This window comes from Solea senegalensis, linkage group LG4 (assembly GCF_019176455.1).
Source record: "Solea senegalensis isolate Sse05_10M linkage group LG4, IFAPA_SoseM_1, whole genome shotgun sequence".
Classification (NCBI taxonomy): Eukaryota; Metazoa; Chordata; class Actinopteri; order Pleuronectiformes; family Soleidae; genus Solea; species Solea senegalensis.
Genome location: NC_058024.1, coordinates 3702732 through 3728350, shown reverse-complemented (window position 1 = coordinate 3728350; position 25619 = coordinate 3702732). Strand labels below are relative to the sequence as shown.

General features: G+C 41.6%; 1 protein-coding gene across 7 annotated transcripts; it reads right to left on the bottom strand.

Moving 5' to 3' along the window:
• Positions 1-48: 48 nt before the first annotated feature.
• Positions 49-25619, bottom strand: zmynd8 (zinc finger, MYND-type containing 8). 7 transcript variants are annotated; one of them, XM_044023815.1, is made up of 22 exons: positions 25509-25619; positions 21159-21223; positions 20080-20231; positions 15746-15967; positions 14590-14703; positions 13453-13518; positions 13151-13243; positions 12244-12331; positions 10082-10137; positions 9908-9985; positions 9699-9814; positions 9095-9600; positions 8874-9008; positions 8548-8703; positions 7890-8396; positions 7184-7675; positions 6846-7039; positions 5115-5195; positions 4925-5003; positions 4775-4827; positions 2284-2462; positions 49-1565 (listed from the first exon to the last, which is right to left on the bottom strand). In XM_044023815.1, the coding sequence occupies exons 1-21, from the start codon at positions 25520-25522 to the stop codon at positions 2298-2300; spliced, it is 3432 nt and encodes a 1143-aa protein (XP_043879750.1). In that variant the 5' UTR covers positions 25523-25619; the 3' UTR covers positions 49-1565; positions 2284-2297. The 7 variants fall into 7 exon arrangements, with proteins under 7 accessions (XP_043879750.1, XP_043879751.1, XP_043879745.1 ...); XM_044023816.1 differs by having other exon boundaries at positions 2284-2466; positions 4779-4827; XM_044023810.1 differs by lacking the exons at positions 49-1565; positions 2284-2462 and adding an exon at positions 3146-3847 and having other exon boundaries at positions 4588-4827.

Sequence of the window (25619 nt, the reverse complement as noted above, 5' to 3'; positions counted from 1 at the left end):
GAACAGGAAGACACCACAGGCACATCGAGCACCCACACCAAGTGATGATAGCGCTGACTGTGAGTTTAATGAATCAATACATTTTACAACATATACTATGCACTGTAAAAATATATACTGTTTTTTTTGTTTGTTTTTGTCACATCAGTTTCAGAAACATCCATCTCCAGCAGGACAGAAACTCCTACCCCTCATCATGCTGCATCACCTGCTACTACAACTGGTTTGACCACATCGGAAGACCCTGCAGAAGTGTTGTAAACCGTGTCAGATTATTTATAACATAGTGGTGATGAACACTGGTCGGAAGGGCCCCCTGGGAATTTTTGCATGGGGCCCCAACAGACTCTAGAATCGCCCCTGCAGCCCACTGTCTCACAACAGAGCTCAGCTCGGCCTTAACTGTGAGAGGAACGAATTCAGTAAGTGATTCAGTTCTGTTCGTACCCGAACAACACTACTGCTTAATGCTTAGACAAAATGAGATTATAGCAGCGATGTAGGCAGAAATATTTATTTGGGCGGGCCAAAGGGCAAAAGTGGGCAGACCATCTTGTCACAGAAAAAGTAAAAATTTAAGTACAAACGAACAACAAAGCTGTCACACAATCTTTAAGCCGGCAGAACCAGCAGCACATCGGCTCTACTGTGCACAGAACTGAATCATTTTATTACACAACAATAAACCTAAACTTAAAGAGCAGATAATGTTTGAACTGACACGCTGTTCTTGAGATACAACAGATGCGTCATTGCAGCTTCAGAACCATGGACAACTCACAAATAACACGAAAGCAGCTGATATTCACGAGCTGTCCGCAATGGCTGCAATAAATGCACAAGGGATACAGGACATGTGTGATATCATGTGTGCATTCATTACAGCCAGTGCAGCTTCAGTGCCATTAAACAGCTCATGAAGAACAGCAAATGCACACGCAGCTGCTTAGATGGTGGTTCATCAATTGCAGATAAATCGGCGGGTAAACCCACGTCAGCCTGACCGGGAGAGGACACCGACAGCATGGAGCAATTTGCCGGGGGCTGCTGGACACTTTCTTCTGAGTTAATGTGTCTGAACTGGGCTGGGTCAGCTCGTTGGATGGAGGCGCCAGGGTTGGCTCTGTATCTTCTTCCTCAACTCTTTTTAAGTAACGTTAAGCAACGTTGTGTCATTAACACTGAAAAACCAACTACTCGCGTGTCTGTGACCCAAAGCAACACCAATTGCATTCCCCAGGTGTCCGACCACTCGTTTCAATGGTTAACAATGGTTCAAGTTAATAAATCAGGTTTATATTTATCCCTTTCTAACATTTGATTTTTGTATCTGATAGTTTCTTTGGGTCTTTGGTAATGGGTCTGATCCACCCAGGCCCATTACTGGCTGCATGTGTAAGTGACTGAGACACTGTCAGCACATTTTTCCAAGTCGCAGTCTTCATCTGAAGGTGCAGAGACGGGCATGTCTCTGTGAGGGTTTGGGCCACTGTTAGTCTGCCCTAACCCTTTGTTTGGCAGGTCTGATGTCCACTCAGCCTCAGGTTCCTGCTGTGGAGCTGTGGCTACGAACAGAACAAAGATGTGCAAATGCATTACATCTATGAAAATGTCAATATTAATGTCAGTAGTGGTGGTTATACAGACAGGCAAAGGGATGGAGATGTTCAGACAGAGTAAAAAGAAAATTCAAGACTGTCAATACTGTTCATCAACAGCATGGTGAAGCTAGAGCTGGGCAATACATGGGCATTATATCTGAGACGACAAGATATGGCCTTAGATTTTGGATATCATCATATCATGATCTGTGATAACTTCTCCTGTTTTTCAAGGCTTCAATAATAATCATATTTATTATGTTAGATACAATTGTAAAATACACAAAATATTAAATATTATATTTAGAGAGAGAAAAAATATTCAGCCTCATTATTTGTGTTGTAGCAAAATGTCATCATTTTTATAGTCAATTGAATGGTTTCAAACACACGTAAATATCCTTCATTTGACATTCAAGCCAAAGAAATGAACCTGGTCTTGTCTGAAATGATGTGCTTCTCATGTCCTTTGAGAAGCACAAACATCTAAACAGAAAACTTTTCATGAGCCCAAAGAAACAACCTGTGAGCAGCTTTATATGCACATATATAAGAAATAACAGGATATAGCCTAAGACTATCCAGATATCATTTAGAAGCCATAAGTATATTATAAGAATATTGTGATAATACTGTGCCATAATGGCCCAGTCCTAATTGAGAGTAGAGCACAGGCTGTTACCTGAGTGCAGGACTTCATGTGTTCAGGCCAGTGAGCTTGCTGACAGGGGTCCAATAGCTGGTGTTCCAGCAACAGTAGAAGATGGCTTCTTTCCTGCAGCTTGCACACCACTGCTTCTTCTTTGTCTCATCCACTGCTTGTTGCTTCTCCAGCTCCATCTGTTTCTTCACCTCAGTGACCAACCTCTCTCTCTCTTGCTCGGTCTTCTTGGTTTTGGATTTTGCTAGTTAACGGTGCCACTTTTTCCTCCAGCTGCTCAACGTTTTGTGCGAGGGCTGCTGCGTCTTCCTCCGCCTCTCCCTATTCTCCTGGAGTGAGACGGCAGCTCTCCTTTAATATCTTTAATAGCCTCCATCACGTCAGTTGATTGTTTAGCGATGTCTCCTTTCAGTGCGTGAATTGCACCCATTCTTTCGCCGTTCGTCGGCACCGACGTCTGCTGCCACTTCTTCATTAGCAGCGTTGCTACCACTGCTCGTGGCTATGTTAGCATCCGTGCTGGCGGTGCTCTTTTGCGCCGACGACTTGGATGTTTAGCGTTTCTTAAAGGCATAGTACTCTACAGGTTGTTTTAATGAAATTTATACTATATTCGAGCCATTACTCGATATTGCAAGTATTTTTCAGAAAGTTAGTGCAGAGCCAAGTTCACTTTGACTTGTCAGCGGCGCGCCATAACCGGAAGTCACGGCTTCAACTCTTTATTATTGTTGCTGCAACAAATAGCTGATGTATCAAGATAAAAAAAAACTTAGTTGATTTTTCTCAAGAAACCGCACCAGGACACAGTCAATCCTATAATCCTTTGCTAACAGACTGCTTTAAAGCTAATCAGAGTGCAGGATATTCATTAAAAAACAGCTCATTTAAATATTTTTTATATTTTTCTTTGCAATATACAGCAGGCAACATTAGAATAACAAATAAATTATTATAGAACACAAACTTAAAGGTACAGACATTTCTGTCAACAGTCCTCTACTCTAAAACTGAAGTGGTCCTTAAACAAAGGTTACATTTTTGCAGTTTTAAATGGTTATATCGTTGTCCTTTACACTGTGTGTATGTTTGGTGACACTCAAGCATGCTCTGATAGATACTGACAGCTGTCTGTAGTCTGCAACAAAGTGCATTCATATGCAGTGTATATTTTAAACTGCCCCCTCTACTGACTCTGCCGCTAGTCCTGTTTCTACATTTTTTTTTTCAAAGATCATAGAGGTGGGGTCAGTGTGTGAGCCCTGAAAGGCAGACAAATGTATAAATAAAAATACTTTAGATTACTCCTTTAACAACCACTTGAACAGAACGATGTACTTGAACATATCCGTGTAGTGAAAACCCCCCCAAAACGTATGCATTTACATTTTCAAGTATGGTGAAGTGGGTTATGACAAAGTGACAGAGACACTGTCATCACATTTTTCCAAGTCGCAGTCTTTATCTGAAGGTGCAGAGACGGGCATGTCTCTGAGAGGGTTTGGGCCACTGTTAGTCTGCCCTAACCCTTTGTTTGGCAGGTCTGATGTCGACTCAGCCTCAGGTTCCTGCTGTGGAGCTGTGGCTACGAACAGAACAAAGACGTGCAAATGCATTACATCTATGAAAATGTCAATATTAATGTAAGTAGTGGTGATTATACAGACAGGCAAAGGAATGGAGATGATCAGACAGAGTAAAAATAAACATGACATTGACATGAGACGACAAGATATGGCCTTAGATTTTGGATATCATCATATCATGATCTTTGATAACTCTTCCTGTTTTTCAAGGCTTCAATAATCATCACATTTATTATGTTAAATACATATTAAATATTATATATGTATATGTGTAGAGAGAGAGAGAGAAATAATTATTATTAAGCCTAATTATTTGTTGTAGCAAAATTTCACCATATTTATAGTCAATTGAATTGTTTCAAACACACGTAAATATCCTTCATTTGACATTAAGCCAAAGAAATAAACCTGGCCTTATCTGAAATGAATGGTAATAACTGCATTTTAAGCGAGTGAATTTACAGAGTATTGTAACTGTCCTTTGAGAAGCACAAACATCTCAACAGAAAACCTTTCATGAGCCCAAAGCAACAACCTGTGAGCAGCTTTATATGCACATATATAAGAAATAACAGGATATAGCCTAAGAATATCCAGATATTATTTATAAGCCATAAGGCCCAGCCGTAAAGAAATATTGATTTGATTTAGCGATAGCAAAGTATATCAAAAATAATATTGTGATAATATTGTGCCATAATGGCCCAGTCCTATTTGAGAGTAGAGCACAGGCTGTTACCTGACTGAGTGCAGGACTTCATGTGTTCAGGCCAGTGAGCTTGCTGACAGGGGTAATCACAATAGCTGGTGTTCCAGCAACAGTAGAAGATGGCTTCTTTCCTGCAGCTTGCACACCACTGTTTCTTCTTTGTCTCATCCACTGCTTGTTGCTTCTCCAGCTCCATCTGTTTCTTCACCTCAGTGACCAACCTCTCTCTCTCCTGCTCCAGACTCTGCCTCATCTCTGCCATTGTCAGCTCTACATTGAAACAAGCAAACACAAGAAATCACCACTCTGTTGGCGCTGCTAAGACAGTTTTACATATATGGACCTTTTGGATTTCTTCTAGTCTCACCGAGATTGTGCTTCATCTCGGACAACTCTTGTTGATGCAGCCACTGTAGTTTTTCTATTTCAATTCGCAATCGTCTTATCTGTAGGGGAAGCATGCAAACACTGTGGGTTCGTCATGTGTCTCACATGCAGAGCAATTCTTCTGAGCTCATTTATAATCAGTGTCTGAAGGGTCAAGAGTTCATTCCTACCTCTGCTATTGTGTTTCCTGAAGTGCTCTTAGAAAGGTCATTGTAGATTTCAGTCATTGTACCTTTGATCGCATCCATTATCTAGAAAAAGACCATAATGTAATTTCAATACAAAAGATTTATATCAACCAACATTTTGTTTTCTTGGATTTTTTTCAGTGTGGTAGTAAAATGTGTTTGGGAAATAATATTCTGATTTCTCTCTGAGGTACGATATTAAGCATCATATTTTTGGCATTATTGATTCATTAATAATATTAAGTAAATGTCTAAAAGAGAGTCAAACGATTAACACAGTAAATCACATGTCAGCATCAATATCAACTATATCTTCAGGTTTTTTATGTGTGGTTGTATGAGGTTATACTGACGGCAGGACACACGACAGGACAGATTTTAGCACGGGGGGGTGCACACAACTCAATTAGTGCTGTGGGTGGAGTGGGTCATCTTCCAATCAGAAGGTCGATGTTAATGCTGAGTTCAATTTACATCAGATGTCGGAACTGGGAGTGACATCACCCCTGAGTTCACCATGTTCCATTTGAGAAATCGGAAAAAGCCATGGATGCAAATGTATCCTGTGCAAGTCACTGTTAGAAATGACAGTAGCTAGACACCTTCAATCTGACACAACACATACAGGGTCCCACTCACTCCCAGGGCCACACATTCGATCTTGTCATCACAAAAGGTTCTACATTTGTTGTGGATTTAGCCTTATCTGATCACTGTTGTATCTTCTTTGATAGAAGAATACAACAGAACACCCTACCGCCAGAATAACTCCATGATGATCAGAAAGAGAGCTATAAATGACAAAACTTGTGTGCTTTTTGAGCAGGCACTCTTAGAGTCCACAAGTCCAGTCCCACAGACTGCTGATAACTTGCTAGATGATTTCAACTCAAGAATGACACATATAACATATGTTGCACCCATGGTCTATTAGCTTTCATGTTTTTATCCGTGCTGTTTTTTGCTTTTATTCATTTGTTTTGTAATTATTTATTTTGCTTTTGTCATTTCTGTGTACTATGTTCCCTGTGAATTCCCATGCTTTCATTTTTATTCAAATCATTTTAACTATTTTAATTGATTTGATCTCTTATGACATGATATTTTTGATATTTTAATATGTGATTGTTATGATTATGTGAAGCATATTGGGCTACCGTTCTGTGTATCAAATGGGCTATATCAATAAAACATGACTTGACTTGACTTGTATGAATTTGTGAGTGAATAGGTGTGAATGGGTGAATGGCAAAACTGTAGTTTAAAGCAGCTCTGATTGGTCATCAAGACTAGAACGTCTAGAAATATAAATACAGACCATTTACCATAAATCCCCAGCTCCTCTAGTCTACATGCTGATGACAGCCAACACTGTGTGTAATTTGATATGACATATGTTTGATAGAAAATCACTGCAGATAAATGCATGATATGAATGTGTGTGAATGAGTAAATGGAAAAACTGTAGTGTAAAATATACTGAGTGGTCATCAACACTAGAAAAGTGCTAAATAGAGACATTGACCACTGCTTTGTGTCAGTATCTCATACAACCACCTACACACCAGTTTCTCTGGCTATCCTGCCCACTGTAGCTTTAATATTTCTGTACTTTAACCATACAGCACTGTATTTTTAAACAGCCCAGTGTTTTTGAATGTATTTCAGACCTTTTAGGACCTGTCGGTCCTAAAGACCAACAAGTATACTAACCTTATTTGTGTACTTGGCAATGTCTGCAGCCACATCTGCAGAGACGGTGGGGATATACTGGTCTGTCGCCACTGGTGATGATGAAGCAGCTGTGCTCAGACTTGATGCTGCCACCATGGCAACAGAAGCTGGACTACTGGATACCAGGGTGACAGCAGATGTGTTTGTGCTGAGAGTGTCTTTTTGTTGAACAGCTAGAATACAAGAATAATTATCTTCATCATCATCAGGGCAGAATTCACACATAAAATTACTGTTGTGGAGTTGACGTTTATAACAGATGTTTGAGTATATCTCAAACATCTGTGTGCCTGTCAGACTACAACCATGTTATCCACCTTTGGCAGCCTGTCTGGTCTGATAGCGTGTGCTTTGTGCTGAAGATGAGGACACGGCTGTTGAGGCGTTCCCAGCCTGTGTCTGGGTCAGCACTTGTCCCTGGCTTTGCCTGGGTGATGTCACCTGGCTTTGGGTGGTTGCCACAAGTTGTTGGTTTTGTTGTTGCACCTTCTGCATGTGCCACTTTTGTGAGGATGTCTGAAACTTGGCAGTGGGATTCCACACCACAGCTCTCTGCACCACTGGCACAGTCTCCCTCGGCAGCAGAGGACGCTGTTTCTTCAACGCTGGGGTGGTGGAGGCTGAAGAGGAGGAGGAGGAGGAAGAAGGGGGAGAAGCTGTGGCACTGGACATGGCTGCAAGGCTTATGGTTGCAGGAGAGGGAGCTGTGAAGGGGACCATGGTGACAGAAATGGCCATTGGGGACTGCGTGGAAACAGTAGAGGGTATGGAGAGTGCAGCACTGTTTTGAGATGGGGTCAGGGCTTTGCCTACAAGAAGAACAAGGACAAAAAGTGACAAAAGTACCTACATTATTTACAGTTCTGTTTGTAAAGCCCCTCCCCCCTGGCTGAAGTCAGTTAAAAGTGTCCAATTATCACTGAGCAATGGGGAGTGGGTACCTTGCTCAGTTGTACCCCAGCACCATTGCTCATAGTGTTTAAATATTTCTCATGGGTTCAGCAGCAGAGAACTCGGGTTTACCTGCAGGTGCCTCTTTCACAGTGGTGGTGTCTTTCCTGCTCCTCTTCCTGTCTTTGCGTCCTTGTTCCTCTCCTAGGTCAATAACCAGCTCCCTCTCTGAGTCGGAATCATCCACGGGCACAGGCTGCATTGACTCTTCTCTCATCTGCGTCTTCTCCTCAGGATGAGGTAATGTTTGAAGTGCTTTGGTCTTCTCTGGACTCTCTTTTTCTGAGTCCATGCTTATTTTCTCTTGAGCCGGAGCATCTGATGTTGTTGTTGTCATAGTGTCGTCACACTTGGATGCCACAAGTGTGTCAGTTTTACCCTCCTTATCTTGACTTGAGGAAGTCTGCTCTTTGACTTTACTTTTGGGGGTGTCCTCCTTGGAGGCTGCGTCCTGGCCATCCTTGGTCTTTTGCTCGTCATCACTGGCATACTCGCTGTCACTCGAGTCGGATTTATCAGACTCATCGGAGTCACTTTGTTCCACACCTTTGTACACATCCACAGAGATCTCATCTATACCTGCAAAGCAAAGGAAGAGGCAGGATATCATAACGGACGCATGGCCAAAGGTTTCGTTCAATATAATGAATATAATAAATATCTTTGGACTTTCAAAGAAGACATCGATACTGCTGAACACTAACTGGAGAAAATACATTGAATTGTCTACCCAGCTGTGCTTTGCAACTTTCAATGGTTTTGTCCAAATTCAGCTGAAAACGGCTCTTAATCTGTCTTTTTGGAGATGTGAGGACTGGCGTGGTTCCTTGTTTCTGCTGAACTGTTTCACTAAGCTCTTTTAGGTCCATTTCGGCTTTGCTCCTATCTGGAACACAAGAACAACATCGTTTTATACATAAATTGAAAAAAAATAAAAAGTCAAACACTCAAGGAGTTCTTCAGGGGAGAGAATACATATACAGTACATATATTACATATATACGTGGATGGATAGATAAGGCATATCACATACTTGTCAGAGATATAAAGATTCACCTAAATTGAGGTTCAGAATGCTTCCAGTCTGTGGTGTCTTCTCCTTCTTGGGGATGGTTGGAGCTTGAGCATGGAATGGTTTGGGGCTGTCCAATGAACTGCCTGCAGGACCAAGGTGAGAATGGACAGGTGATGCTATTCAGAGATATTTACAGTTAAAATAAGTCTTCTATTTGACATAATGTGCTTATAATTATACGAGAATGCGTATGGTTGAATACCTGTACAGTCCATGGACTCTTCTCCTGCACTGTGCTGACTGTTGGGGGTTTTTGCCTGTGCCTTGTCCGCTGTCTCCTGCTCTCCATCTGACCCAGTGTGGGCAGAGGAGTTACTGCTCATGGGGGAGCGAGGCATGTCACTCAGAGGAAGCCGACAACTAACAGTTCCACCTCCCACTCCAACCCCAGTCCCAGGCAACATGGTCCTTGCCACAGGAATCTTGGGTGAAGCTGTCATATCAAAGCTCAGCTTGATTTTCTCCTGTTTCTCAGGTTTGACTGGAGTGGACGAGGGGTTGGAGGAACCCAGCAGCATCTGGAAGTTGTTGTCGGGGGTGTAGGGTGTCCTGAAGGGGGCGTAGTTAAACACGCCATACTTCTTCCTCATGTTCTCCACATAGACCTCCATCTCTTGCATGGCACTGTTGAAGATGCTTTTGGTCTTCTTCACAGAGAATGGAATCTCTTTTGACATAAGGTAGCAGTTGTTCAAGGGAACCCATGCCCTGAGGATACAACATCCACACCACAAGTTCAGTGTTACACAGAGAACTCCAAATGTTCTAAAGAATATGCATATAACTGAAACATAAAGTGCTGACACCTGTCATGTTGACCGAAGAAACGAGCATCCACCTGTCCATCTTTGTCTCGCAGAGCTTTAGCGGGCCAGAATGGAAATCCTTTCAGTTTGGCCCACACAAGAGGGTGAGGGTTACTCTGCAGACATACAGTAACACACTGACACTGAGCAAATGTATTCCACTGATCTAAAAGTGTAAGACATAAAGTCAAGTTGCTTTACTAGCTTACGCAAGGCTCACAAAACCAGTTGTCTCTCTTCTGGCAAGCAGACAGATAACACTCAGGACAAACTTCAATCTCGTTCATCTGGAAAGAAGAAATCAGAAAACTGCAAATCAATTTTGGCTTAATTACAATAATTGTTCATTTATAAAATATTGCTCATACAGACAACATACTTACCTCATGTTCACAGATTTTGACAATAACCTTAGCCGTAGCTGTGAGTTTGTGATTGCCTGGAATAGAGACATAACACAGAGTTATTCTCTTTATACAGACTAGACTGTGAAAATTCAACACCACTGTTAACTGACCTGAGCGAGTCCTGCCATAATATATGTTACCAGTGAAAACACACTGTATACTTATTACACTGCAAAAATGTATGTTCTACAATGTTAAAAAAGCATTGTTTCTGGAAAACTGTCTATTTTTTGTCTAAAAAGAAAAGGTTTTGCACTAGAAAAACATTCTAATTTTAAGAAGAAATATCTAACTTAATCAAGTAAATGCAGGCTCATTTTAAATGTACATTTACAACTTTCAACAGTAGAACTTTCTTTAAATCTTGATAGTTCATCCTTTGTGACCCAGCGGGGTATCTGATACCCCGCTGGGTCACAAAGGACACCCTGCTGGGTGCGTACATGTGCGTACATGTTGATGGCTTGGATCTTGTTCCATTCAGCTGACTTACTCTCTGGAGGTATTTGGTTGTGGTTGACTTCCTTGCGGCTTCCTCATGGTTTCCATTGGCCTGTGGGATACTAAGGTACTTGTAGCTGTCTTGGATATCGCCTATGTTGCCCTCTGGTAGGTCAACCCCTTCAGTTCTGATCATCTTGCCTCTCTTTGAGACCATCCGGCTACACTTGTCCAATCCGAATGACATCCCTATGTAGTTGCTGTAGATCCTGGTGGTGTGGATCAGTGAGTCGATTTCTTGCTCATTCCTGGCATACAACTTGATGTTGTCCATGGAGAGCAGGTGGCTAATTGTTGCTCCACTTCCACATTCCCATCGAGTTCTGGATGAAGGCCCTTAGGTTCCTGTTGATCTTATACAGTTCCAGACATTCCAGTATCCACATGAGGGGCATTGAGTCGTAAGCTTTCTTGTAGTCAATCCAGGCAGTGCACAGGTTGGTCTGTCTGCTCTTACGGTCTCGGGTGACTGTTCTATCGACCAGCAGCTGGTGCTTGGCTCCTCTGGTGTTTCTACCAATTCCCTTCTGAGCCTCGCTCATGTATTGAGCTACGTGTTTACTCATCTTAGCGGCAATGATGCCTGACAGAGCCTTCCATGTTGTGGAGAGACAGGTTATTGGCCAGTAGTTGGATGGGATGGGTCCCTTCTGAGGGTCCTTCAAGATTAGGACCGTCCTGCCCTGGGTCGGCCACTCTAGGTGGGACCCATCACTTAGCAGCTGGTTCATCTGTGCTGCTAGGTGTTCATGGAGTGCCGTTAGTTTCTTCAGCCAGTAGGCATGGATCATATCAAGAACAGCTTGTTTATTCTCCTGGCCTCTGCCTCCTTGGTGTATCTCTTCAACCGGGTGGCCAATGCTGTTAGTCTGTGTTTGGCAGTTTCGAGTGCTTCAGGTATGGAGAGCTTGGTTTACTTCCCTTTATTCACCATGTTGTCTTTCTGTAGCTCTGCTAGCTGGCTAACTTCTCTCAGTGTTGCCCTTATCTTGGCCTCTAACAACCGTATTCTCCATGGTGGATGCTGTCTGTTATGGTTTGAGCCCATCTTGTATCCAAGCATTTCTAGAATTACTGTTGCTGTACTGTGTATCAGCTTATTGGTCTCCCATATGGATTGTTGTTAGTGCAGCATTCACATCCACTAGCAGGTGCTTGTGAAGGTACTTTACAAGGGAGCTTCGATATTTGTTGGGGATTGTATTGAGACTGTTGGTATTTGTTGGGGCTTGGTACCCAATCACTGATGTGGGGGTGATGGTGGCATCCCCCCGCTGACCTGTCATCCTGGCGCCCCCTTGCCGTAGCATTGTTGTTGTATCTCATCGATCTCAGCTGTTTCGTGTTTACCTTGATCGTGGGTTTCGAAGTAATTCGCTGCATGTAGCCCTTCTCTCTGGGGTTGCTCATATAGTAGCATTCCAACAGTTCAATTTTTTCCGCCCTTGTCCAACTATGTGTTGTTCCAGTAGCCCATTTCTCATCTGTCTTGAGCTATAAACCTTCTGAAGATGTAGGTTATAGCTCAAGAAAGAAATTATTAGATTTTGGTGAATATAGGAACTGAGCAGCCTTGGTGGAAGTCTGATCTAATCTAATCTAATCTAATAATATAATACACAGAATATGCAACATACCTCCGTTATATATTATACAGTTGTGCAAAATCCATTTTGCATCAGCCAGGAAGGCCTCGGTGCAGCCATACATTTTCTTTTTGATATTCTACAAAACAGGAAAGAAAAGACATCTGTTCATCTGATCATATTTTTCATATATTTCCCTTCAGCTGCGTTCAGACATGGACCAAAATCTGGAGATTCTCTGTAGATTATGCAGCCGCCTCTGATGCTGCATTTACACTGCAGGTCTTGATGCCCAAATCCAAGATGAGGACTTTGTCTATTAAAAGTGACCAGTATCTGAAATCTGCTTAACACTGGATAACATGTGGGGAAACAAACCACAGGACAGTCTTGGCTGATGACTTATGAAATGTAGAAATCCTTGTGTGAAAGGCTTAAAAAGCATGAAACCTCAGCATGAGTCTGGTTTGACCCTCGTCCTCCAGTGCACTGGCTACGTCATTTGCCACGTATTCAAGATCAAGATTCTTTATTGTCATTCTAAAAGAATGCAAGGAAATTTGCAGAGAAATGCAGACTTGTGACTGTTCTGGCACCACTCGTGAACACGTGTGCATATCAGTTTACGGGGTGATTCTGTGGAACGCATTGAGTGAGGAAATCAAGAGTAAAAATGTAGTGCAGTCTAAGAAGACGGTATAGGGATGATGAAGGGCAGTGAAATATATTAAAGATGGCACTGTTAGTATCCAGTTTCTTTTCTGTTGTTTACTTTGTAAAGAGCACAAAAATGGACTCATGTAAAAGATTTAGTATTGAAAAATGGATGCATGTTGCTTCTCCCTAATGGTTGTTGCAGAGATTAGATTATTACCTGGAGTTCATGTCTGAAAGTGGCTGACGTCGCTCATATTCAGTAAATATGTGACATCCTGTTGTTTTTTTTTGTTTTTTTTACCTTCTCAAGTGTGCAAAGATCCATCGCATGGAAAATGTACTCTGCATAATCTGGATGCTGTTCCAGAGAGACAGGTTTCTGGAAGGGTTCAGTCTACAAAATTGAGCAGAAATATATATGTTACAAAAAGAGTGATGGCAAAAACAACAACAACAACACAACTTTCCCCCTCTACGGTACATCCACATGCTACCGCTATGCTACTACTGAAAACACTAAGAGCTGCTTAAAACAAAAGGAGGGGGAAAAAACAATGGAGGAGAAAATCATGACAGGCTCTTGTTAGTGTTGTAATAGATTACCCAATTAAAAGTCTTTCTCTGCGTGGAAGCTGCATGGGGGGAGCGAGATGACAAGCGGGGATGATCCTGAAAGAGAGTGAGAGGGGGTAGCTGTATCCTCACCACCAGCTGGCATGTTTACTTTCATGGTTTCCAGCCATGACAGGACCATAATAGCACATCCACTGTGATTGTTAGCTGTTATTAGACATCGTTTGCACATGCAAGTCAGTCATAGATTATGTAAGCCGGACAGATGTTTTAGCTAAGGATGCACCGATACCACTTTTTTCCAAATACACTCACTTAGATTTGAGTACTTAATAATACATTACAGCAAAAATATAATATTAGATACTATTGCCGCTCTTTAAACATTAACAGTTTCCTTCAAAGGTGTTTGAAGAGTGAGGACAATTCCTTTATGTTTGCTGTAAAACATTTGAGCTTTTATTTCTAGGTATTTACAATGAGATAAGGTGTAATGGAACACCACAGTCTTAGGTGAGCAAAAGTATAGGAGTTGAATTAGATTTAAATAATTTATACTTAATATTTAGTGTCAAATCCTTTGTTGGTTGTTTTGTTTTTTTTTTATCAAATGACTTGTGTTGAAGGAGCTACTTCTCTCCTCCTCCTCTTCTTGAAAGTCCAGCAGAGCGCAGGTTACAGTCTGCTCTACTTTTGTCCTCATTACTTATCTTAAGAGTATTTACAGACTGCTGACATTGCGACACTTATTGCCGCTCACCTGCTCAGCTCACTTGAAGATATGTAAGGTGGTATCGGGTGCAGCAGTATCAGGGCAGTTACAGTACAAATAAAAATACAAGGACACGAGAGCAGCATCGGACCCAATACCTGACACTGGTATCTGTATCGGTGCATCCCTAGTTTTATCCTTTAGGATGCAAATCAGAGCATCTAGCACAACTGATGGGAATACAATGATCAGAAAAAGCATGTATGTTTGTGATAAGCAATCTAAAAAAAAAATAAAAAAATCAAGCAACAACTCAGAATATATGATTAGTTAAGACAGAATTTAAGTGGAAATGAAGAGAGTAACCCATCTGCCATAAAGCTAACTGAACAATACTGGAGACTCAGTTTGGTGGTATGGATTTCCTAGAGAGGCAGAGGGCCCAGAATACTTACACCTGGTTGTTTCATCTTCTGAAGGGCAAACTTTAGAAGGTAAGACAGCTGGTCTATAGTTAGCATCATCATGGCTTTGCTCTGAGTCTCTATGCACTCGGCAACAGTTATTTTCTAAAAGACATCAAGAGGGAAAAGTGGTTGAACAGATTGTTTACATCCCTTTGTTGCACAGAATGAATGTAATGTTAACGTGTTTCGCTGTGTAGATCCGAGATTAAAGGTCCAATATGCAACATTCTGCCTCGGGAGATATAAGGAAACAAAACGTAAAGTATAGTATAGCACAAAATAGTATAAAAATGCTAGACCCTGTGTTTAAATGGGGTTGTGAGACAAACACATTTTGACACTGCCCGTCATATTCTAAAATGAATTGAAATGAATCAATGCAGAAAATAATCTGGAAAAATAATCCCTCTACTCGCTCATGATGATGCCCTGGCATAGTCTCAAAGTTAAATGTATGTTAATTCCCTACAAAAGAGCAGAGTGATTCATATTGTTTAAATGTGTGAATATGATTCTCCTTCAGGATCAGTTGGAGGGCTCATGCAGAAACAGCTGATGGCTGCAGTGAATCTCTTAATCTGTCTGCTCCATTTCAGCAGGACAGCACAACTCTATAGCCACAAGTATCTTTAGCTTTACTTGTTTCTATAGATCAGCCCTGACACTCGTCTTCTTCACCTCTCTTTTGCACTGTCACATTGTTTTGGATGCTTGACCAGTCCACAGTCCACTGTCTCTACCTCGAGCCACAATCACTTTATATTTGGTCTGATTTACCAGCTCAACTGTGATCAATAGGTGAAAACGTTTCTTTTCTCATATATGACTGAGCTCTTTAAAGCATTTTGAATTTGAATTTTTGAATTTGAAATTGTTTTTATCATATCATATGTTATGCTCTAATTTAACTTTCAGTCTAATCTAGTTTTCATTTTCTCTATTTTTCTGTAGCTATATAATACTTGTGTAAAATTGTGTGTTTCAATTGTCCCTGTGTATGAAACATGCTATACAGTACAAATAAAGCTGCCTTGCTTACCTGCAAGTATTGCATATTGGACCTTTAATGAGACAGTTTCTGACCCCGGGCTCTGAAGTATGTTCCTAACACGCAGGCACTATGCACATTCCTGGAAGAGTATACCTCACACTCCGGACAGAACCAGTCGCCCTCGGGCTCGGCTGGTAGTTTGAGGCACTTGGCGTGGTACACCCTCGGGCAGAGCTCACAGCAGAGCACCTGACCCTCGCGGTGGCACAGCCAGCAGTAGAAGTCATTCCTTCCGTCCTGCGGTACAACATCAACAGGGTCTGTGGTGAGTGCTGGCTGCTTCACATAGTAAAAGGGACCATGTCTTAGTTCTGACTGAAATGCAGGCAAAAGAAACACAAAGTTTGGGAGGATCAGCATCAGGCCAGAGACTGGAATAGCCAAGCAGACATGCAGTATACACCAACACTGACGAAGACGGTGTGGGAGTGTGAAAACACATGAGTGAGAATGAAGGAATGATTTCTCAGTGGGTCTTTAATCTGTCTTTTATCGAAAAACTCTGTTCGACAAAAATACTGGCAACGGATAAAGCCAGCATTTTTTTACCATGATACTGTGCTGTGTTTTGGACACACACACTGACGCAGACTCTGGACTGAAACTAAATGTATTGCTCTGTCATGGCTTCTTAGCTTTAATAAGGTTCCTTTAAACATACCGTGACAAAAATGACACTTTCAAGCACATTTCTATGCATTTATAGATACCTGCAACTTCATCTAACTTCAAAGAGTTAACTATGTATCTTTCAAAAGTTTTTCAGTTAATCAGTTCAATCAAAAAAGATTTAAAGAATTGTGCAAAAGTGTCAAGGCACCAGCAGCTTTGTTGTTTTTGTGTCATTGGCATGTATGTAATGCTCGCATGTGTTGAATAAACCCGGTGTAATACATCGTTTTTCACAGCAGATATTTGTCAACATGAAACAGCAGAACAAACACAGGTTTAACAGTAAACTAACGTCAAACTAACGTCAAACTAACATTAATATGAGGGTTCCACTCCAGGTTAAAGAGAATCATTCCTTTACTCAAGTGTAAGACTGGGTCACACTAGATCTGCCAAACAGTTAAAGATAACCGTAGGTGTTTTAAAAGGATAAGAAACTGCTCTGTTTGTCTGTGCTTTGGGATTTCTAAATTCAATTATCCTATGGACTGACTGTCTGCTCTTTATAATCATGGCTTGAAAGTCTTAGACAGAAAACAAATAAGGTACCACATCATTGTCATATTTTAACTAAATACAAGATCTTTTGATAATTGTATTGATTTTCACCATCAATGCTTAAATGCCCTCGCTCCTCCACCTCTTTGTAAACACATCCAGAGACTACAGAGCTGCAGCACATCCACTCAAGCAGCATCGAGTGGAAACCGTAACATCCCATTCTGTAAAACATCTTTTGCTCAGGAACTTTGCGACCTGATCATTTGCAATCTTGGTTGATTCAGAAATAAACCTGCATGCAAGTCTAGTCCTTGGACGTAATGTCTTTATGTTTGATACTTAGTTTACTTTTATCACCATCTTCCTGTCATAAAAGCCTTTCTTGGGACAAGTGTTGCAAATTAGCATCTGCTAGAAACACAGTGGCGCATGCATTGGACAACGGTCAGCAGAACTGTCTGTGTGTGATTGTATCTGTCCCTATAAGAATAAACCAGGACTAAATAAATCCATCCATCTTCTACCGCTTTATCCTCCACAGGAGGGTCGCGGGGGTGCTGTGCCATTCTCAGCTGACATAGGGCGAGAGGCGGAGTCACAGCCTGGACAGACAAACAACCATTCAACCATTCACTCTCACTTGTGTGAGTGAAGTGTCCAATTTACCTAATCCCCATATTACATGTTTTAGGACTGTGGGAGAACGCGCACACGAGGAGAACTGACTAAATAAATAAATAAATAAACACTGACCTTAGTCCTCATGGGGACTAATGAGTAAAATTTCTCATTTCTAAGGTTAAATTCAGATTTTAATTGTGGTTAGGTTAAGGTTAAGGTTAGGCACTAAATAGTTATGGTTAAGGTAAGGGATAACACTTTGGTTAGGCTGTCCAAATGAATGGAAGTCAATGTGTGTGTGTGTGTAGTAATCCAGAATGAAACAAAGGCAGAGGTCTGACAGAGCTCAAACAGGGTTAGACATACAGGACCTCTACCTTTGTATCACAAGAGAATGTGTGATGATACAAATCCGATCAACTAATGCAGACAGGGCACCGTGCAGTAACAATGTTAACACTGATCAACACACATTTCCTCTCTCAAATAGTTCAAATCTTATTTCATGTCACAGCAGCATGCTCTGGTTCACTCGGAGTGAGTCATGCCGCTGCACAGATGCACACAAGCACACGGATAACTGGATAATAAACCTGTTTAAACTACACATGTAATAATTCAAATGATTTTAATAGGAATATTACTAATATAATCCAATAATTTGAATTATCGGACTCAATCCTTTATTACTTTTATTAACAGATAAAAGGACAAAGAAAAGATGTTCAGGGTTTTCATACTGTGGTTTTGACAAAGCTAATTTTATTTTGCAAACATACTGTCTGTACAACAACAATTGTTGAAATGCACTTATTGTAAGTTGCTTTGGATAAAAGCGTCTGCTAAATGACATGTAATGTAATGTAACACACTGAAAAACATTCAAACGTTCATAACAGATGGGCCACATGGTGCAATTATGGCTAGCAATGTTGCCTCACAGCAAAAAGGTCATCTCCACTTTCCACAGTTTGCATGTTCTCATATGTGCATCGGTTTCCTCCCACAGTCAAAAAACATGCAGAGGTTAATTGGACAATCTAATTATTCTTAATCTATTGACCATAGGTGTGAATGTGAGCTGATTGTCTCTATATGTTTACCCTTCCACTTCCATTTTGTGACATATGGACATATCCACATGGGCCTGGGAGGACTTTGGAAAAACAACCTGAGACTGTATTACACAAAGAGAAAAAATATTGCTGAATGGGGCCCAAACTCATCTGAGATGGACGGGAAGACTGTGGAAACATGTTCTGTCAAACATGCTCAAGTCAAACGTCAGATGAATAAGACCATCCAGACTGTTATCAATGAAAGCTCCATGCTAAATCCAGCATGTATGATGTATGGAGGAACATCAGTGCCTATGGCAGGGGTGATCTGCATATATAACTCCTCCCTCTCTTAACGTTTGACATACGTGTTGGGATCTGTGCAATAACCAACTTATGTATAATAACTCAAATTACAACCATCTCATCCATCCAATACTGTATATAATGTACATCTCTACTGTATATATTGTACATATTGACATTTTACATTGTGCATATGTTTATGTTCCTTTTCTTTTTATCATTCTTATATATTTCTATCCTTGTTTCATGCTCTTTGAATAGTAGCAGCTGTAACACAAGAATTTCCCCCCCTAGGGATCAATAAAGTATTCTGATTGTGATTGTGATTGTGATTGGTGCGTTTCCATTGTACAGTTCCAGCACGGCTCGGCACGGCTCAGCTCTACACAGGTTGATATGTTGGGAGAAGTCATCATAGCACGGCTACATGAAACTGCTGTGGCTTTATTTTATAAATAAGGACTCGTGACTTGTAAAGCAGTTGTTTTCAGTGTAACTGAATCATTAGAATCAGTTCATTAAAAAGATTAGTTCAGTACTCCCTGTCGCTAAATACACCAGACTCTGTGTGACCTTACGATTTTAGACATTTCCTTGTTAAATGTTGGAGACGGACTTCGCGCTCATGACTCGTCCAGTGACGACACAGTCGGCTCTGATGGGCTCAGCTCACTTGGAACCTCGTCAGAGCAGGTACTTAGAAAGTACCAGGCACCAGGTACCATCGCTAATGGAAAAGCAAAAAAAAACGTGCTGAGTCGTGCTGTGCTGGAACTGGGTGGTGGAAAAGCGCCGTATGTAAATGCTGCAGGTGAATCTGTAGCCTTTTTATTTTCTAATACCAATTGTTTCAATTAATTCAAATAATTTTATTTAATTATAACGTTAATTATTATTAATTTATAGGTAGTTTTCATTACTATAAGTATACAGTACTATGTTTGTATGGCAAATGTTGCACCAGCAGAATTGCATCCGTTGTACAGCTTAAACGTGCAATGACAATAAAGCTCAATATGTGAAGGTATAATTATACTGAGACAAATTATTTACCATGAACTCTATTTCAGCAGCACATAATGTCAGGCCTCATTTAGTACAAGTTATAGCTTAGCTTCATAGATACTGAGTGTGTGTGACCTGACTTGTCTGCGGTCCTGATGCATCTCCTATTAAAAATGTATGGCACATTATTAAGAGGGGAATCACACACAGTCAAAATAAAACTCCTCCTTTGAGACTTCCAGCTCATGAAATCATGACCGTTACCTGGTCTTTGCTACTGCTGACAGCACCTGGTTTCCTCTTCTTTTTTGTTGGAGAGGGAGAAGTTTCAGCAGAGGAGTGACCATTGGATGAGTGAGAGGGACTTGGCATCTTTCGTTTTTGGGCCGTCCGCTCCGCTGACCCTGTTTCTGAAACTAAGCACACAGGTCAGAGATTACACAATCCAGAAAGAGCACATTTTCCTGTAACCTCACAGTCAAGAAAAGCTAGAAAAACATAGAAGCTCACAACATACATTACTGTGCATACGTCTAAGTCCACCATTGGATTGTTGTTGTTTTATAACTCAGTTTAAGTCATTATTTCTCAATTATGTAAGCAGTTTTAATCCAAAAGGATATCAAACCCAAAAAAGTTGTGTTACTTGTTGATCCAGGTGCAAATCGTCACAGTTTAGTATAAAGTTTTGAAATTATACATGTTGTGATCAGTGTATCTACTGCCTCTCTGGTCAAACACCAGTTACTGCATTCAAATGTTGCCTTTAGCTTTCTTGGTCCACTCTTGTGTCACTTTCTTGTCCAACCAGCACGAGGCTTGTTGTCCCAGACTCCTCCCCCTTTTATAAACACACGAGCTGTTGTCTGTCGGTGCTCGTCTCACTGAGCACCTCACACATCTGCAACTCCGGGTCAGATTTGACTACTAGACCACGCCCCCTGCACTACTCAACGCTCCCTCACTCAGTTCTGCACCCACTTCTTGGCATTTTTCTTAGCATCCAGCAGTGTGCAACGTTAGCCTCAAAAGAGGGGGGTTTAGATACCCTTTAAATGTCAAGTATTTAGTGTGACCTACCTAAACCTGGAGTGGAACCCTAATTAATGTTCCTGTTAAAAGCTATTACACCAGGTTTATTCCACACATGCTTTTGCGACAGCTTTGCTAACATGTAAGACCAGCTTTCCGTCACATCATTCCAATACAAATACCAATGACATAAACCACAAAGCTGGTGGTGACCTGAGACTTTAGCACAGTTCTGTCATATAAAATGAAAACATTTTTTCATGAGCACAAATATGGAAACTAAAAACAAACGTGTACAGCATGTATGTTACCTTTGGATCGTGTTGAGATCTCCATTTCCTTTGTTGCCGCTTCTTTTCCTTCTTCCTCTGCCACACTATTGCAAGAAAAAAAAATCACTGTCTTGATGATTTCTAGTCAAACATAACCTAAAGCTGAGGACGTCTCATATTATTATGGTATAAAGGGGGATTTAAAATCCTTCTGAAAAAGACACGAAACACCTGCAGCAATATGTGTAAGCAAATAAGAGTGTGAATGTTCAGACTATAGTTCCTCAAAAAGATTGACCTCACCTTATTATATTCTCCTAATCATACTACAGTGGAAACAGAGGCATCATATCTCATCTGTAAAACTGCACAGTCTGGTTCTGCATCATTGTGTGAACTGTGGGGTCTCTCCATGATAATTGTCAGGTGTTTTTAAAGTGCCTTGAGATAATCCGTCCATCCATTTTCTACCACTTTATACTCGATGGGAGTCACGGCCAATCGAGTATAAGTGCCAATCTCAGCTGACATAGGGCGACAGACGGGGTCACACCCTGGACACTTCACCAGTCCATCACAGGACCACAACGTGACAAACAACCATTCAAGTGTCAAAAGTCACCTAATCCCCATATTACATGTTTTTGGACTGTGGGAGGAAGCCGGAGAACCCGAGAGGAACACGCACACACACACACACACGGGGAGAACATGCAAACTCCATGCAGAAAGGCCCTTGTTCCAACCAGGGCTCAAACCTGGGCCTTCTTGCTGCAAAGGCAAGAGTGCTAACCACTATATACAAATAAAATCTGAATTTTACATATCTTAAAATGACTTATATGAATACTTAAACAGACTTTGTTCTGTGTTTGTTTGAGGCACATCCCACAACGTGCGTCCCAAGTGCCAAGAACCAGCTTCTCTCAAACAGAAACACCAGGAAAACCAGATTTTAGCAACTTAACAAAGAGCTCACTGCCAACACAGTCCATTTAGTTGTAGACCTACATGACTTTGAAGCTCACAGTCACACAGACGTCCATGTGCACTTACAGACAAGAACCACAACTGCACCTGACGACCTTATTTCCCGCTCTTCCACAGCATCTCTACACAGGAAAGGTCAGTTTTTCTACCAAGCCCTGCTAGTAACTGAGGCATCGTATCTCATCTGTAAATGTTTTATTGTTATTACATATCCATTGAAATGCTGTGTTATAGACTCTGAGAGCTTAGGTGAGGGAAGTTTCTATTACTAATCTCATATTGTTACATTTTGATGGCAAATTGCTGCATTTTTCCACTGAATATCTTTCGGAAATGTATTCAAATAAATATTTGCAAGAAAAATGACGGCACATAATACATGGTTTCATCACAGAAACCATCATCATCATCATACACCAGTCGCTTGAAGAACATAAAGGCATCTTATTGTTGTATTGTATAAAACAAAATATGACCAGAGCAATGGCAGCTTGAATCATGGCATTATAAATAAAATGTGCTTCTGTAAACAGATAACATCAAAAAGGATGAACCTTCTGGCATCCCACAAGTAAATAGTTGTATGTTAAAACATGACTGTGTTGTTTTAAAACACTCGTGATTTATGAAATGACTTCATATAAGACACAAAACATCAACATGGATTGAACAACCACAGCCACAGTTTCTGTTATGTGCTGGGAAACACCTTTAACTGTATTATTCCAAATCTGCCAAACAGGTTATCACTTCAACGTCTATTATTCTTCTCATTTTCTCTGATGCCACAGCAGAGGTACCATCCTCACTGTGCAGAGGGCTTCAATTTTTGACTTCACTCACTCCTGAGCAAAGCATCATTTCATCCACTGAAAACAACGCTATTTGGATTCAAATCCGCCCTCTTCTTCATCACTCAACAAGGATGAAATGTCAGAGGGAAAGAGCAAACCTGCAGACACAGTGCACAGTGGCTTTATTGGCCTCCTCGTCGACGTAAACTGTCTGGGCAGCCTCAGACAATCTACCCTAACAGTAACATCCTGCTCTGCTCTGGTCAGGAAACACAGCAACAAGAAGCAAAGAGGGAGACATGAATAGAGATGAGGAGGGGAAAAAAAAATCACAGCTGCCAGTGCTGTCACAAACATTTTTAAATCAAAAAACCACAGAGCAACAGCAGCCTAGTTCAGCCCATTGTAACAGCCCTTTTCACACCCACCACTGCCATCACAGTCATGCTTCAATGTAGGAAATGAACAGCATACCTTTCTCCTTACTCACATATAGGTTCTTCAGCCTATTCTTTAATCTTTTTCAATTATTGTGGGCGTTGGGGGGTTGATGGAAAAGATGGATCCAGGTTTCCCAGAAGGCCTTCTCTCCCTGCTGCTCTCTCTTACAATTGTCAATCTTTAACCTCAACTGCAGACTGCCGATTGGCTCCAGCACCACTCGGAGGTGCCTGATTGGGTGCTCGGCCTCAGTGTGCCACACAGGCTCTCTTCTCCCCGCTCTCCTCAGCCACAATGCTGCAATGCAGAGAGAACTGCTCCTCATGGTTGCTAAATATCTTCTGAACATCAAGTGCCTCACTCCCTGAGAACATGATACAGACACACACACACACACACAGAGGCCGTCTGCCTTTTATCAGATGTGTACGACGCAGCTCGAAATATTTCTCCAAGAGAGGATCAGTTTCCCTTCCTCTCTGTGCTCTCAGCCAGTGTATGTGTGTGGCATCCATTTTGAAGACTCTCTCTCTCTCTCTCGCTCTCGCTCACCCTCTCCGTCTCCCTCGCTCTCCACCGTGCGCGCACACACATACACACACGGCACCAGTCAAATCTGTTGTAAAGGAACCACATGTGGTTTATTATGTGCCCCAGCATGTTGATATGCATTCTGGACCCTAAGAGTGGACACAAAGACAGGATTGAAAATGTCAAAGGCCTCTCACATTGTGTGGACGCCACAGCCCCCCCCCCTCCCCCCTCCCTCCTGCCACAGTCTGCTTCGGCGCCTACGGCCTCATAGTCACAATTAACAACTGGGAGTAAATACCCTTTCATCATCCCTCCGTCGTCATTTCTGAATCACCGCATATTAAGGAACTGAGAATCTAAAATAAAAAAGGAATTCATTATCACCGCTGGTGCAGAAGGGCTTGTTTAAACTGGGGTTATTTGAGGAACCGACACATAGCGCTGAGCGAGCGTTCATGGACGAAACATGGACGCTCCTGTGTCCCTGTGATCTTCTCTGTGGACTTTGGTGCAGGAGAGTGAACGTGTACTTTGTGTCAGGATAAAGAACTTCAAATATCAATTTTCAACGAGCCACTGCACAATTATAAGTAGTGCAAAAACACTTATCTGGTGGTCGTTTAAAGGACAAAGGACAAACTAGAACGAAGCATGAGAGTTCAGTGTCCCTGCACCATTCCCTCAGGATTAAACACATTACTGGGGGGAGACAAGTTCCCGTCCACTTACGATGAAAAATAACACACACACCCTGAAATCTAACAAAAAAGCCAAATTAGTGACGACCTGTCAAACAGACACAATCATTTAGTGAATTAAATATTATTTCCTGACTCATGACTGCAGATAATCATCACTACACATACAATCTAATATTGTTGACGTCAAACAGAGGAGATTTACATGCAGAACTCTTCCCTTCCTCTGTCCTCGCTTACATACAAATAGCCAGTGTGCTTGGAGCAGAGGGACAGAGAGGGGAAGCTCTCTAACATGGCTGACACTGCAGCAGAAATCAACACAGTGAAGATGACCAGCTTACAGGTGTATGGTCGGGAAAAGCACAATCTTATTTATCCAGGAAAAAGGGGGCAGGTGAACTAGAAATTGGGTTGAAGTGAAGGAAAATGGGGCAACTAGGCGGTTGAACAGTCTGTAGTTCATTGCCATGTCATGTGTGTTAAATACTGTGGTCCTCTCGCGCGCTCATGCCAGTTTGAGGCCTAAATTAATTGTGCTGACACTTTAGCATCCGGGAATTCCTCTGCTGCTCCCTGCTTCTCCTTCCCCTCAATAATAAGCCTGCCATTTTGACAGCACAGGCCATAAGAAGCCACAGAACTCCCCCCCACACACATGGAAACTAAGATAAAAGTCTGTTTTCTCAGTCAGTATTCTATGAATATACAGCACAGTGACCTTTAACCTGACCTGAGGCCCCCTGCTGTGCATGTCCAGACAGTCACCAGATGCAGGCTACTGTAATGTACCATGCTAAGCTCCACTTCTGAGGGGTGACATATACTCTCCCCCCTCCCCCAGTCTGTCAAACATGTATTATTATTCAGGCATGGATCACACACAGTGGCAGGAGTAGAATCTGTGAATAAAAAATGAAAATAGGGCTTACCTCTGTGGATGCATGGCTAAAAACTCTGTGTGATATGTCAATGCTTATTAAAACATGGAGGACAGCACTGTCAGCCCTCACCCTGCTCAGATCACAGCCACGGCTACACAA

Bases quoted from the DNA above. Each gene is read 5' to 3' on its own strand.
- zmynd8 (XM_044023810.1), bottom strand. The intron at 7,676-7,889 runs GTAAACCCGAGT...TTCTTCTTGTAG, and splicing joins TGTGAAAGAGGCACCTGCAG to GCAAAGCCCTGACCCCATCT. The intron at 5,196-6,845 runs GTTAGTATACTT...GTCTTTTTCTAG, and splicing joins TTGCCAAGTACACAAATAAG to ATAATGGATGCGATCAAAGG.